This window comes from Taudactylus pleione, unplaced genomic scaffold, assembly GCF_031769625.1.
Source record: "Taudactylus pleione unplaced genomic scaffold, aTauple2 ptg000025l, whole genome shotgun sequence".
In the NCBI taxonomy this organism is placed as follows: domain Eukaryota; kingdom Metazoa; phylum Chordata; class Amphibia; order Anura; family Myobatrachidae; genus Taudactylus; species Taudactylus pleione.
The window spans coordinates 1995353-2012516 of record NW_028284427.1 but is presented as its reverse complement, the minus strand read 5'-3'; the positions used below and the strand labels follow the sequence as shown (position 1 = coordinate 2012516).

At 42.4% G+C, this 17164-nt stretch overlaps 1 protein-coding gene across 1 annotated transcript in view; it reads right to left on the bottom strand.

The window, feature by feature from the left end:
* The window catches only part of LOC148539621 (A disintegrin and metalloproteinase with thrombospondin motifs 2-like), a 975120-nt gene that overhangs the window by 376371 nt on the left and 581585 nt on the right, over nt 1–17164 (bottom strand). The window contains exon 14 of the mRNA XM_088451253.1: nt 9079–9202. Within this exon, the coding sequence (XP_088307379.1) occupies nt 9079–9202 (124 nt within the window). The remainder of the gene's footprint in view (nt 1–9078; nt 9203–17164) is intronic.

Genomic DNA, 17164 nt, shown 5'->3' with positions numbered 1-17164 from the left:
ACAGATTAGGATCGGGAGTTTCCCGGACGACGTGGGCAGGCTGCAACCATATGACTGGTCTCCCCGCAGTACATGCATAGATTTTCTCGTCGGCGTCTTTGCCGTTCTTCTACCGTGAGGCGGGCCCGGTTAATCTGCATGGGTTCGTCACCCGCAGGTTCAGACGGAGGGAGGGTTGGAGTAGTGGTCGGCCGGAACCTAAAGCGATCTCCCCTAGTTTTTTCACTCTGGCGTTCTCTGTACCGCAAATCCACTTTATTGCAAAGGGAGATAAGATCATTGAGGGTAGCCGGCGGATCACGAGTGGCGATGTCATCTTTTATGCGATCTGTCAATCCATTCCAAAAGGTGGAAGTCAGGGCTTCTTCATTCCCTTTTAGTTCCGAAGCCAGCGTTTGGAATTGAATGATATACTGACTGACTGGTTGGTTCCCTTGGTGAAGTCGCAGGATTTCCATCGCCGCGGAGGTTGTTCTGCCGGGCTCGTCGAAAATCCTCCGGAAGGACGTGGGGAATCCAGAGTAGTTGTCTAGTAACGGGTCGGACCTCTCCCAGAGAGGCGAAACCCAGTCCAGGGCAGAACCGGTCAGTAGAGACACTATATATGCCACTTTGGATTTTGGAGATGGAAAGTTCGCAGGCTGTAGTGTGAAGTGGACGTCACACTGGTTGAGAAACCCTCGGCACAACTTGGGGTTCCCGTCAAACTTATTGGGAGTCGGAAGGTGCAAATGAGATGGTGCAGGTGGAACAGGGACAGCTGGAGCTGCTGGCTGGTTGGTGGCGGCAGGCAAATTAACAGTAACCAGGGAAGCTTGCAGCGTATCCTGACGAAGAGACATTTCCTGCAGGAACTGAGCCATTTGGCGCTGAAACGCCTCTAGTCCCTCTAGGCGACTGGCGATACCCTGGAGCAAGTCGGCCCTCAGATCCTGTCCACTGGCCGAATCCATCTGGCCAGTGCAAACTGTCACGGCTTGGCGTGCGCTTGGACCCGGAGTGGAGTCGGATGAGGAATGAGGACTTGTTTGCTGGTACTTGAAGGCAGCCGGCCTTAGGGGAGTATGACTCATGAAGCAGTGGCACGCGACGGGATCAGAACCAGGCTGCGAGACACTGGCGGAACTTAGAGACCCGGGGTAGGCTGGGTATAGCAGGTAGACGGGATCAGGAGACAGGTAGTAACAGGAGCAAACTGCACCAAGGCTGAGAGGGGAGTCTGCAGAAACACACTGGTACTGACACTTTAAATGAGCAAAGGAGCACAGAGAACTAGCTCACAGCATACGCTGTGATAGACATTGCACTGGCAACTAAAGAGCCTCTGGACAGCCCTTTAGTACCCTCAGGTAGTGCAGGATTGGTTGCTAGCCTCCCCAGCCCAGACTGAACCTGATTGGCCAGAAATGACATGTGACCCAAATCCAAGATGGCCGCGCCCAGTGGTCACAGCATGGAAGCTCTGCCAGTCTCAGCCCCTCTCACCTGCCTCCAGATGGAAGCCCTTGGTCTGCGGAGACTCACAGCACCCAGCGCTATTCTCCAGGAACCTGCACCTCTGCTGGAAACACCATGCCACAGCGCCCGGAGCGGTAAGCACCGCGATCTCAGCAGCCTGTCACCCCTGGTCGTGACACTGGCATTTGTTAGATGATGCTGCTGCTGTTTGCACAGTTGGAGGCAATACACCTACCCAGAGGGCTGTCACAGTCATGTAATCTTTAGTTTGCCCTGTCCCACTTGTCCAACGGCAATTCGGAGGACATTAATACGATTTTTTTTAATGCCCTTGTAAAGATTGGGAATTGCTATTCTAGAGAAGTGGAATCAGGAAGGCACATTGTAGTGGGGACACATTACCTCCATTAACTGGGTAAAACCCACTGAATTAATGGTGGACACTGGATGCACATCTAATACCAGCATAGCTGTTATGGCGTCAGTACTCCGCTGTGCAGCTTGCTGTCATATTTGTTCACCAATGCAAGGGACTGTGTGATAGTCAATTGTTTTGCTGAACTTCCTAAACTACTAAAAGTAGTCTTCTTCCTGGTCTCCTTCTTGGATGAAGATCACTTATATCAACAGCAGCAGCAGGTGTGACACTCAAGGATCCTTCTGAGGAACAATGGATAGGATAAGAGTCAGTCCTTATGATATTGGATGCAGGACTACTTCCGATGACGAATGAGGATGTCGATGATGATGGTGTTGGTGGTGGATATTGCAGGCGCTTGGATAAAGATAGAAGGGAGCAGTTTGGTGACACTGGACTGATTGTTGTTCTTTTTTTTTGTCCCCAAAGTTTCTATACCCTTTCCGATTTGATGAATGCGCTTCAAGTGACGTAACAGGGAGGAGGTTCCAAGATGGTTATGTTCCTTACCTCTACTCACTGTTACTTGGCAATGGTTACAAATGGCTTGGCAAAGGTTGTCCGGACTTGGGTGGAAATAATACCACACATGAGAAGTGGATTTTTTGGTCCTTTGCCCAGGCATGGCAACAATGGGATTTTTCCCACCATGGGCAACAACTGTTGCCTGATTTACAGTTTTTACACAAACATCCTCACCATCAACATCCTCATCATCCTTGTTGTTATCGCCAACTACATAAATATCATCATCATCCTCGTGCAATTCCACAGAAGCATCCTCAGTTTCTATGTAAGAAGGCACACAAATGGTGGAAGGAGGATCCTCTTCAAGTACAGTATTAGAAAGGTCGGGCTCACACATGGCAACAGCAGTCACACTTAGACTCTCATCTGGGATTTCTGATTTTTCCAAGCACACAGTTGGTTCCAGTGTCTTACTCGTCTTAACAATTGTAATTTTTTTGTACCTCTCCTACAAGCAGAGGGGATTAAATTATCACTAGAACCATCAGCCATATATACAGGCCAATGCCTTATCCTTTCCTTGCCACTTCGTGTAGTGAATGGCATATTGGCAATTTTTTGTTTCTCTAAAGCTGACTTAGCTTTAAATAATTTTTACTTTAATAGGGTAAAAGTTGATTTTTTTAGCCTGACTTTTTGGTCTGATTTAAGCCCTGGTACATCGGCTTTCATAGATGACATTGACGGCCTTGCATCGTCATCATGACTGCTGCCGGCAGCTACAAGACTGGTATGTGGATCCTGCTCTCCGGGTCAAGTGACTGTCCTCCATACCCACTACACACGCAACCACACACACAAAAAAAAGTTTTTTTTATTATTTTGGGCAGCAGCCCCTCAACAGACAGGAGCACAGCACCCCTGCGCAGTTACACCAATGACACGAACACAAAAAAATTGTTTATTTTCTTTTTAACACTGGTGTGAACCCCTGAATAGAGGCAGCAGCCCCTTGACAGCAGCACAGCACCCCTGCACTGATGACAAGTGTGGCTAACACAAATTGTTTATATTTTTTCACACTGGGGGTGGGTGAAGAGCACCCCTGAAGGACAGAGCACCCCCAGGACAACACAGCACTACAGCCAGCCAGCCCCTTATGAACAGGCCAAGTGCAACAGCCCGCCCCTATGGACAGGACAACGACAGCCAGCCAACCCCTATGGATACGACAACAGCCAGCCAGCCCCTCTATAGACAACAGCCAGCCAGTAACAAGTATTAAGTATTGACAATATAACAACAGCACAGCAGAGCTCCAAGCTCCCTCTCTCTCCACTCTCCACATTCCGGAATGAAAAATGGCGGCGAATCGCAGGACCTTTTATAGAATCCAAAACCCGTGAGAATCCGACAGCGGGATGATGACGTTTTGCCTCGCTTTCAGATCAGAGTCAGACGGGAAAACCCGAGCTGACTGGTATCTGCCTCGGATCCCTGAAGTTCGGGTGGGTCCGGTTCTTACGGAACCGGACCCGCTCATCTCTAGTTAGGGTTAGGCACCACTGTTAGGAGTGTTAGGGGGGAGAGGGGTAGGCATAGCATACTTACCACCCCTTTCAAGATTTTCAGGTATTGGGATGCCGCTATCGGGATTTGAGCTGCCGGTATTTCATACCGATCCTTGCCTACTTGTGTAAATCATAAAATGAAGTGCAGATCTACCTTATGTATACATTGTAAATTACTCTTAGGGTCTCATTCTGAGTTGTATGCGCTGTAAGTCTGAATCTAGCAAATCTTAACATACTATGAATGCACGGTAGCAAACTTACACATAGGTAAATCTCTGCATTTCAGATATTTCTCTTTATCCATGTAATGGATATTTCTGGCTGGCAACTGGGCATATGCGAGTAAGAGAGCCATCTTGTGGCAGTGCAGTGGGTGTGTAACCAGAGTTACACTATATTCTGATACGTGTGTATGCCAAAAATATGCCTATCTTTAGATAGGTCAGACAGATTCTTTTATACACACAAACCTAAAAGGAAAAATCCCTTTTCTACCCCAGGCATGTGAAATGAGCCTTCAATAAAGCTTTAAAAGATCTGTTGAGGATGATCTGTAAAAGTAAAACACCCAGAAAGAGAAATAGATGATCTAAGTCCTACAAGATTAGAGATGGAAGGCCTAAAAACCCTGAAAGATAATAGGAAAATAGTAATAAAACCAGCAGACAAAGGAAGGGGGAGGTGAAGTTGTAACCCGCAAAAAGGAAAAATATGTTGATGAAGCACTGAGACTACAATCCGATGGCCAAATGTATAAAATCTGGAAAATAGACCCCACAAACTAATACAAGGAAGCATTCTGCTTAACAAAGGATATCAAAGAGGATTTGTAAACAAACAAAATGTCTGTTATCTAACTCAACCAAACCACAGAGCTCCAGTGTTTTAGTTCTTACCAAGGGTGCACAAAAATCAAGAAAATCCAACCGGCCTTCCCATAATCTCTGGAATGGGATCTATAACCAAAATGCTACAGTACACTGATCAGTTTCTTCACCCCTTAGTCTCTACACAACTGAGCCTGTAGATATAGCTCAGGTCTTGGAAATTCTAGATATAAAATGGCAGCAGGGTGACAATCTCGCAACCTATGACATTAAGTTCCTTTACACCTGCATTGAACACGGCAGAATGTGAAGCATAGATTACATTCTGAAAACGCAATCTGACAATCAAGAATAATCAGATACTAGGAAGTGACAAAACTGACCAAAGAGAGATCAGCTGACATGATTAGAGGCAAGAAATGAAGCCATAACCACCTGCAGTACGGACTCAGACCACCACCCGTCCCAATCTCCTGGGATCCACTTTCTAACACTGCAAACCACTGGACAGATAACAGCATCCACCATCTTGCATAATGAATGAACAAGCTAAATCTACATACATAGTTTCGGCAACGGTAATGAAGATTGATTCTGATAACGGACATAACCGGCTTAGGGCTCCATTTATTAACGATACATAACCCCTTTAGCACTCGCTAAAGGGGTTATGTTACCCTTTCAATATTTAACAAACAGCGGTAATTAAAGATTACCGCTGTTTGTTACTGTATCGCTCTCGCCATCCCTCCCCCTCCTGGAATAGTGCTATGAGCCCTAGCTAGAAATACCTACTGCTTGTAATGAAAAATTTCAGGTAGGGACCCACACACTCTGTTCCCTTGACTTCCCTAATAGCAGAAGCACTAGTGCTGCTGCTGGCAATGTTAGACATCATAACCCAGCGCAAGTTGGCAACTCAGCCTCCAATTCATGGGCTATTACATCCTGTGACTAGAGACCAAAGTCGCCACAATCATACTGTACTTTTCAGAGACTTTGGGGCCTATTCATCATCACTCAATATTCACAAAAGCAGGTGAAAAAGCAGATTTTCACCTGCAATTGTGAAAATTAAGTATTCAGGCCATTCATTAAGAAGGTAAAGCAGGAGATATTTCCTACTTACCTTCTGTTTGCGGAATGGCCCGCTGTCCCCATACACTAGTATCACAGATATCTCCTACTTACCTTCTGTTTGCGGAATGTCCCGCTGTCCCAGCATGGGGGCAGAATTCATCAAGCTCCGAAAATATTATATTTTCGGAGCTTGACTGCGGGAGCATTCGCCATCTTCATTCGCCATCTTCAGATGGCGAATACCCCCGCTTGTGGATCGCTACCCGCCCTATGGGAAGAAGGTCCGGGTTGCGAGAAGGGATCCTTCGGATCCCTCCGCCCCTGTCCGGCTCCTTCCGCCGGAGTCGGGGCTCATGTTCGCATGCGTGACCTGTAGGTCGCACATACGCACCGCCGTCACTGCTCCGACAGGAGCAATGAAAAGATTCACTGCTCCGAAAGGAGCAGCGAAGCCGCTCGCGGGCGCAATGCTGAATTTCTCCGGTGGCCACGGCAAGTTAGAATGTTAATTATTGGTGTCCGTTCGGACCCTGATAATTAACATCATGAATAGGCCCCTTAATAACATTTCTCCCTATATAAATTAAGTAGTTTGGAAAATGTAATTTCTCTGTAAGTTTATATGTTCAAACTGTATTTTATTCCATTTCCAGTCCTGTGTTTTTTAAAATAGCAATGTTCATATCCTTAAGCATGTGATTAGAGTAGAGTACAGTATATGTCCAAATTAGTTTTCTTTTTAGCTCAATAGTAAATTGTATGTATTCAGTGTCTCCTTTCTCCATATAACTAATTTCATAAGGTACAGATGCATGGGTTGTACTTTTAAATTGAATTGGATATTGGTGTACATAAGTTAGGTAGATATGTTTAACATACCTTGCATCCAATGATTTGTTAACAGTCTAAAGGTGCATATCCACTACACGACTAATGAACGACTGTACAATAAGGATATCGTTATCGTACAATTGTTCATCATACTGTGCAGTGCCCACTCTGAACTATATGTCGTTCAGTGCAGGCACCCTCCCTCACACATGCACAACCTGTCGATATCAGCAGGTTGGGCAGTATGTTCAAGCGATGGCAGATGTGGGAGTGGTTGCCGGCATATCCACTGCACGATTAATGAACGATTAAACCATAAAGATGTCGTAATCGTTCAATCGTCCATTTATATCGTGTAGTGGATGTGCACCTTAAGGCAGTGGTTCCCAAACTTTTTATAATCACGCTACCCTAGATTATCAGAATTTTTACCAAGGCACCCATGGGCCAAAAGTTTCTTATTGAGTAATTCAACAAAAATTAAATGAAGTGTATGGAATTCCAATCTACCTGGAACCCGTGGTACTCCCATAAAAATGTTCCTCTTCCAGGGCTCAGCTAACTCCCATCAGAACATTTCTCCCTCCTCCATCATATTTTCTTTCTCCCTTCTTTCTTGACTCGTTTCCCCGCTTCTTCCCTTTCCCTTTGGTAACTCTCCTCTCTAATCACAAATTGTTACTGGTTACCTTCTTTGACCCATTATGGTCACCATGACTAGGGTTATTTTTACTCTCTCGTATGTGTCTATATTGTCCAATTATTATATGCTCTATTTTTATTTGTTTGACCATATCCATTTGTTTCTTCAGAACCACTGTGTACTACTATTTACTACTGTATTACATGTCTATTATATGGTGTTTTCTATTGTACCCAATAAAAGAGTACAAAAAAAAATATTAAATGACGTAAATTGTGCTTATATGTCACCCTTAGGTTCAGTTACGTGGCGGTTGACAGGGCTGCACTTCTTTTTGTCCACATATTATTTGATTGGCAACCATCAGCACTAGTTTTGCCAATCACACTGACTAAAAATCATTTTATTTGGTACTGGACCACCAACCTGAGGCAACCCTGAAGATGGCGAGTGCTCCCACACTCAAGCTCTGAAAATATTGTATTTTCGGAGCTTGATTAATTCTGCCCCCATACTAGTGTATGGGGACAGTGGGCCATTCCACGAGAGGAAGGTAAGCTGGAGATATCTGTGATATCTCCTGCATTACCTTCTTGATGAATGGCCCAAATACTTAATTTCTACAATTGCAGGTGAAAATGTGCATTTTCACCTGCTTTTGTAGAAATTAAGTGATGATGAATAGGCCCCTTTGCCTCTTCCACCACTGATGGGAGGCTATTCCATTTATCCACTACCCTTTCCATGAAGTAATTTTTCCTCCCTTTTCCCTTAAACCTACCACCGTCCAGTTTCAATGCATGCCCTCATGCCTCTAGTACTTCTCTTCTTTTCAAGAATGTCTCCTTCCTGCACCATGTTAAAACCGATTATATATTTGAAAGTTTCTATCATGTCCCCTCTTACCCTTCTCTGCTCCAAATTAACATAACATAACTAAACATATTAAGATCTTTTAGTCTTTCCTGGTAAGGTTTGCGATGTAGGTCGTTCACCATTTTAGCTGCCATTCTTTGTGCAGTCTTTAATGTATTTATAGCCTTCTGGAGATATGGCCTCTAGAACTGAACACAGTATTCTAGATGGGGCCGTACCAATGACCTATACAGGGGCATTATTACTACCTGCTATTGGTTCCTCTCCCTATGCAACCAAGAATCTGACTTGCCTTGCACATTGCTTTGTTACATTGCTTACCTGCCTTTAAGTCATCTGAAATAGTGACTCCTAAATCCCTTTCCTAATTTGTAGCAAACACCTATCCCAATTAAGGGCCGTACTACTATGACTCACTAGTACATTTGCAAATGATAGAGATACCTTCTGCTAAGTATAATTAGCTTTTAAATTACTTCTATTATTTATATCTACATCTCCCTTCTGTGTTCATTTTCATTTTGGCCTCTCCATATATTAAAGCAGTTCAAAGTAACATTGTAAAGCCATTGGATGTCTTGAACACTCAGCCCTTCTAAAGATATATGGAACACAAATATAAATAATCAATGCATATGAAGGTTTGCTGAGTGATATCTCAGGGTGATGTCTCTTTTCTTGAGTATGGTCTGCCCATTGACTATATTTTTAATTATATACATACTATATAAAGCACATGAGATCCCTTATATTTTATAAAACATTTAATAATATAGCTATTTAATGCACTATAAAAATGTATGAATAAACAATTTATTTGATACTTTAATTTAGGACTTGTCTGTTGTAGATTTTTATTTTTACATAATATATAGTACATATGTGTCTTATCATTTAGCTTACCTTTTTTTTTGGGTGTTCTTGTGAATGTTCCTTTAATGATTTTGCAATGTGAGTTATCGCCACCACACACCCCACATTTGTCTTCTTTCTTTGTTGAACCAATTACTTTGTCACAGCCAACTTTCTGAAGGCAAAAGAGAAAATTATAGCAAAGAGTAACTTCTACATGTATGAAATTTATAGCAGTGTATGGTAAAAACAAATACATAGGGCCTTATTCAGAGGTGCAGCTAACTGCACGCATTTAGTCGATGTTGGAAGTCCTGCACATGCATATGCGAGTTGCACTGAGCATGTGTCCCAATGATGCAGTACAAATTTGGATGCTGACACAGGACCCCATGTTCAGATGGAGAAAATGCACCTGTCATAGGGCTGGTGCAAGCTTTGATGATGTGACCAGTGGTGCTTTTAAAGATGTAAGTGGGCTTCTCCGTATGCTCAGAATCAGACGCTGCAATAACATAACATGTCTGCGTGCACCTCTGAATCAGGCCCATAGTACGGGTGTGGCATATTTTATCGACATTCATAATGTGACATGCGAATACCGACATTGAACTTGTCAACATGTTTATAATGTTGCTATTGATCATGTCGACATTCAGCATGTTGACACTGATGATTGTTAAAATGTGAACAGTATATTTTGCTTGTCCTTCTATCCCTATCTCTAACCCTAAAGGTAATGCCAACACTAAAGCTAAGGGAAATAACAATGTTCTGTCAATGTCAACATTTTGCAGATAGCGATAATTATGTTGACATTTTAACCATATCGACATCATGAATGTCGACCTTCTGCTCTTGGCATTCAGAAAGTCAATATGTCAATAAGAAGACAAAGTGATTACACACATATTACATGTGATTACAATAGGCTAACCACTCTCACCACTAACTCTGGCACTCACATTTTACGCTACAGAAACCACAGCATACCAAAGCAGCTACTCCGTCTGTCAGTTGATATCACCAATAGAATATTTCAAGCATGGGTGTATCTACCATAGGTGCAAGGGGTGCAGCTGTTATGGGGCCCAGAGCTGAGGGGGGGGGGGGGGCATCTTCTTTGTCAAAGTTATATGTGTTATATACATTTTTCACCATTGGGTGGTACATGAGGGGCCCTTACCGACTTTTGCTATGGGGCTGTCAAATACCTAGGTACTCCGCTGATTTCAAGGTGTTGCGTATAATGATGGTCTCCTTGTTCATCACAAGACACTTAATGGGTGAGAAAACAGTGCCATCTAGTGTGTTAGTACACTAGTAGGCTCTGAAGTACTTTAAATCACTATTCAAATATTAAGAGTATTACACTATATTGCATACTCTTTTTATGCTCTATACATTATGGAATTCTGAGAAAAGTATGAAGAAAGGATTGCATGTGAAAAGCAAAGATTCACAGTTAAGAGGATGATAAATATCTTTCTGGTACACGTGCATTAATATGGCATACCCGGTTTAGATTTTGTCTACTTTGAATTCTATAATACTACTCTTGATGGCACTGCTTGCTCACTCATTATTCTAGATATATCCATTGACTAAACAGAAAAGTAATTACCTTGTAAAATAAGCAGAGAGAAAACTATGTTTGAGGGCTTTCTAATAGTAAGAAATTAAATTTGGATATTAATGACCATTTATAGAGTAGCGATAGACAATATATATGTGAGATCCTGGTTATTGCATGTTGTAAAGTATCCTTAAGGTTCTTGCCTTGTCTTTCTAACATTGAATGATTGAAATACAAGTATCTCTGTATCATCACCTAGTAGCCTTCCTCAGGCCAGCAATTACTATCAAGATTATACCAGCTTCATCCACAATCCTGTAGAGATGGCCTGCTTCTTAGTTACTGGCAACCTCACCTTTATACCTTACACATGGGGTGGAGCATGTAATTATCTAGCGGCCCCATGAATACCTTCTCTGTCTTGTCACTGAGCCAGATAAAAACTAGCATATAGTAATTTGCTCCAATATATATCTTTGGATTTCATAAAAGGCTCTGGTTCCATGTGATTGCCATCGACCGAGTCCATGTTTTCTGATAGACTTTTCTTTACAGTAGCATTGTATTACCCTTCCTATGATCCCTGTCAGCCTTACTACCACCATTTGTTAGTCTCTTATTTAAGGGCAACTTTCTAATCTTGTGTTAATGTCTTGTAGAGTGGGACCTGGATATATCTTTGCACTTAGGTAGTATATGAATTAAAGTTGATATCCATAGAGGGTTTGACTAGTCATCTAATATATGCTTATGGAACCTAGTTATCAATCTAATCTGCATGATTTAAGTATAACTGCAATATACCAAAGGCTGAATGCAGGATATAGCAAAACATTGCATTGCTGATATAACATGTGGAACAGCAGTGTCAGCCGCAGTGCCAAGGACAGACTCACTGGTTTCATTTTAGTGTACTCTCTATGTTGGTTTTGCTCATACCCAGTGCAACTGACTTGGTTCTAGAAGCTTGCACACCAGTATGGATCAAGCCAGTTTGCTGCCATTGCCCTCCAATATTCCCTGAGACGCCGGGCAAGACCTGGCTTCCTGCTGCTACGGTGCATGCACACTACCTTGGCCTTTATCAACTTGCCTGATGATGTCACTGGCCTGCAGCCTATTTATCCTGTTCAACAGTGCTTGATTATTGTAGGAGCTTCTTGTATTCCCAAACTGTATTCCTGAAATGCTCCCTCATAATTCTACCATTGCCTTTACAAAATCTCCTGGAGATCTCCCTGTCACTAGTGAGCCGACCTCTACTCTTGTCTTGTCTACTGATTATACCTCTTGGGTTCTTTTTGCCTGCCATTCTGCCCTGGTGATTATATTCTGTGTATCAACCTCTGTTCTAGCACTATGACCAAACCACCTGGATCTCCCTTGTCTGCATTTTTGCCTTGACCTCTAGCTCACCCTTGCCTTTCTAGACCTCATCATCTTTGTAGTTATAATCATCTTTATATCCAGCACCTGGAATCCCATGTAGAGTACACCAGGTACTAACACCTTACAGATGGTTTCTAGATGAGGTGGTTTGAGTATCTCAGGATTTTCACACACAATAGTCTCTTGAGTTTATAGAATATGGAGTGAAACACCAAAAACATCCTTTGAGTGGCAATCTTGTGGGTAATAATGTCTTGTTAATATGAGAGATAAAACGAGAATGGCCAGATTGGTTCAGGGTAACAGTAACTGTGTAACATTACAACTGTGGTATAACCAGGAGTATTTGTGAATACAAAAACTCTTAGAAGTAAAATACCACACCTGGATCTACAGACTGGTCACTGAGGCTACAGTGGGGCCCAGGGTAACCAAATCTGGACAGTTGAAGATTGGAAAAACATTGCCTGGTCTGATGAATCTCAATTTCTGCTGTTGTATGCAGATGGTAGGGTCAGAATTTGTAATTAAACAGGTGCATTCTGTCTTGTGTCAATGGCTCAGGCTGGTGGTGGTGTAATAGTATGGTGGGTGTTTTCTTGGCATGCTGTATTGAGCATCATTTAAATGCCACATAATTCATGAGCATTAATGCTGTCCATGTGCATCCTTTAATGGCCACTGTCTGCCCATCTTCTATTTCCAGCAGGATAATGCACCCTGACACAAATCAAATGCTGGTTCCACAAACATTGCAAAGATTTCAGGCTCAATGTATATGTATATGTAGCTGACAAATCTGCAGCAAATGCATGATGTTATCATGTCAACATGGCCCATTTAGTAAAAATAAAAGAGGCCACTGTGTGTAATTGAAGGATGTTTCTATTTAGCTAATACAGTTGCAATAGCTGGTTCATGCATATAAAGGAGCGCTGGGCTTACCGCGCAGGGAACAGCTCTGTGTTCTACACCCGAAGCTATTCAAATATTTAGCGTTATCCTCAGATGGTAAAACCTCCTGTACCGCATGGTAGCCTATAGATTCTGCGTAAAATGTAGGAATCTATGGGTTTACCCACACTTGAAGCCCCAGAGACTGCACACGAATTCTCCAAAATATTAAAAACCATATCACTATTGCAGAATGTACCCGACCCTAACAAGCTGCATGGTGTTTTAGTCTGTAAGGGCTATTTCACAGATAGGTAATAAGCCCCTACATATGATCTCTGTATTCAGCTATCTGTCAAAAAAAATTAATGTATAGTCTTTGGTGCAGCAGGGGGTTACAATATGCTGCTCTGGACTTCAGGACTGATGGAGAGTTGTGTTCCAAAAAGCAAGTGCAACTTCAACCATCAACCATAACAGGAAGCAGCACCCATTTTACACCAGGCATACAAAACACATACTTGACATTTGTTTTGGTTGTAAAATACACATTCACTACAATAAATACAATCAATAAAGCTTCAAACACTCTAATAAATCAGAATCAAATCCATTCTTTTGTTGGCAACCATTGTCATCATCTGCTATTTGCACTTGCCCATAACCACCTGCAAATACAATGGCTTCCATAGGCATATATGCCTCTGTGTGCTTCCGGCACAGTGTTTGCAATTGCACAAACACACCCTTACTATGCTCGGCCTACATTACAAGTTATCTTCCGTCCCCTGTCTCTCCCCTCCAAGTGGAGGCTGGCATAATTACCAAAAGCAAACAACACAACAATATATGCACATGTGCAGGGTTATTTCATTCAAAATACTCTACATTGTCAAAGTGCTAATTCTGCATCAGGTTCTTATGGCCAAATGTAGTAGTGAGAGAGTTTAGAACTTTTTAAACTCAGCCAATGTGATAGAATCCAAGAACATGCAAACTTTCATATTTTTAGACTAAAAAACTCTCACGATTTAAACTCTCATCCAGATATTTTCCATTTTGAAGAAAAAATTCGACCAATATAATAGTGTGAGAGGTTACCGCTAAACTCTCAAATTTTCTAAACTCTCACCCTATTACATTTGGCCCTTAGTGCATTTTTTCATACTCTTTGGTTGTACTTATCCAGTTATTAAAGCCTCTTGCCAAGTAGAATGTACAGTATCTATCCCCAAACTCATCAGTCCTAATGCTAAGCAGCTTGATCCTTAGTGGGAAATGCTCTGAACACTAGCCACAAATGAACTTCATCAGTCTCAGGGGTCTATTTACTAAGCAGTGTTAGGAGACAGAGCGAAAAGTGATAAGAAAGTGATAAGGTGCCATCCAATCAGCTCCCAACTGTCATCTCACAGGCTGTGTTTGAAAAATGACAGTTGGGAGCTGATTGGCTGGCACCTTATCACTTTCTTATCACTTTTCACTACGTCTTCTAACACTGCTTAGTAAATAGACCTCTAAGTGGCCTTGTTGCTGTATTTTTGTAAATTAATAAAAAGGGACAGCACCTGCATGTGGGCCAGAGTTTATATAAATAATCTGCACCTGTTTACAGTTCTCCAATCTTAAAATGGTTTAACTTGTCAGCTGCTTCATCTAATTCACTTTATTATGGATTTGCAAGAGTGAAACCAAAGGTGAGCAGCAGAGGTCCTGGGGATACACATAATTACTGGCACATTGCTCAGCACAAAAAGTAGATGAAGTCCAAGAGGCATGAATACTCCGAAAGTAATATATTAGGTAAGGGAGGACATTCAAATATAATAAACATACAGCAAGTACAAAACAGGAAACCATGTAAGAGGAGAATCTTGTGGAAAATATGTTAGTAATTTAGCAGTGTTTATTTTGGTACACTTAGTACTAAAGTATTCTGTGCCACGGTGCATACTGTACTTCCCAACATTCTCAATGGGAAGACTAGGATAATTAAGGACATGCATGAAAAAAGCTCACTCCTCTGCCCCAAAAGGATTTGGCCACAGTTCCTATACCTTATTGTCATGTCCCACAAAATTCAGACATTACATCCACTTCTGTTACTGAAACATGGCAGTATGGTGCAAAAAAATTAATTATGTAATTGTGCTATTATAACCAGTAGATCATTTTTATAGTCTTATCATAATGAATAAATTATGTACATCCATTGAAGTTAAAGAAATATATTTAAAAGTATATATGAGAATCAATTAGCTCTCTGCCATTCTACGCCAATAAATAAAGGTACAGTATAAAGAAATTTAATTTGAAACGTAAAAATACAATAAAGTGAACCGACAAATGTGCTGGCATAAATACATTTTCAGTTAAAGCATGAAACCATTAAGGAGAAAAAATCATAATAGATAACAGATAATCATCATGAAAGACTATCTTTTATAATCAATCTTAACCAGGGGCGGATTGGAAATTTAAAGTGGTTCAGTTCACCATGGGAATAATCTTTCTCATTCTTTCCTGTCGTAGTGAGGATGCTAGGATGGAGCGTTCTTTAGAATAGCTAATTTTTACATTTGTAGTACTTAGTATGTTGATCTTTAATATATTTGTCTGGTTTTAACTGTGTGATTGTGCATTAGTTTTGATATGCATGTTACCTTCAGTAACAATTGAACACAGGTGTTGAATGATAGATGTCCCTCAATCTAAATTTGGTCAGTCTGACACCAAATAAAAGAGGCATGGAGTAGAGGGCAGCACATCTGATGAAACAGCCCTTCCTACCAAGGCTGTGAAACGCATCAAGCCCTGCCCCTTCTGAATGACATTTTCCAGGAAGTCCTCTCCTGGGCTCCAAAGATCCAGTATCTGAACACTAATCCAGTGTGCTGACAAGCCGGTGCCAGCAGCGCTGGGGAAGCAGCTGTCCCAGAGCAGGTACAAGTTTCTCAGTGCCAGCAGCAATCTATAAGGGAGACCACGTTTGATACACACAGACTTCGGCGATCGGAGGTGATAGGTGATCCATTTGCTCCGACTGCAGGACTCCTAATATACAGCAGCAGTCAGGTTACTGGTAACCCTTTTCCTTTACCTCGTAACAGCTGTTTACTAGGATACTAATACACATTGGCGGATCCAGAACCAAATGACGGGGGGGGGGGGTGCCATGATAGGGGAAAGTGTGTGTGTGGTGGCGTGTTTTGTCGCGCCGAATGTGTACAAGTTCCTGAAAAAGTGGGTGTGGCCTCTTAGCAAGGGGCGTGGTTTCATAGGGAATGTCATACCCACGAGCCACGTCCTCGTTTTCATCACTCTGAGGGCATTGAGCACATACAATAGCCAAGGCCATGACAATGTATGTCCCACCTACCAGCTGGTGTTCTAAGCTCCATTGGTAGTCTAAATCTTGGAAAGTTTCAGACCTGACTGGAAAAGAGATAGAATTAAAAGTGTCAAAATTGATATCCCTCCCGACGAATCTGCAACTGCCAGCCAACATAAAGCATTAGCATGCATGGTTCTCTCTCATTGCCATCTCCCTGCCCATATCTGTATTACTGCCCCTTCCATAGCTGTCTCACTGCCCCCTTCCTTCATATCGCTGATTGCCCCTTCCATGAAGCCAGGAAGCCTTTAACAGCAACTAAGGCATTATATTTTAGACTATGTATAATGCGGTTTACGTGTTCTTTGTGTCTGCTACGGTAGATCTATATTTTGTAAATATATAGTATTGAGCTACCGCAACTACTGTAAAACTTTGAAAGTAAATGTCTGTTGATTGCTATGGGTTACTCCACTTTTAATAGTTTTAAATAACTCCAAAGTACTTAGGGGTCGATTCAGACCCGGACGCTAAGCTGCACTCTCACGCAGCTAAAAGGGGCCGGGTATGCAAATTCCGCAATCGCAATGTCTGGTGTAAGGATGCCCTCTATGTCTTAGAGAGTGACGGCAGAGCGAACGCACGCTGGTATAAAGACACCCACTTTTCTTTCTTAACACATGTCATCTCCAGGAAGTGTATGATTAATCAGAACCATTGAGAACCATCGGAGCTGCAAGCAGCGCCTGAGGTAGACCCTACCCCACCGCAAGCACTGCGATCACTGCAGGCTGAAATACAACCAATTGATGTGTACAATGACGCATCTTTGCTACTTATGCACACCCAGAAAACACCGCTTAGAAGCCCAGACACGCCTGTGTTCGCAGCACCACTCCCCCGTTTATAAGCAACTTCCCCTGTTACCACCCACAAATGGCACT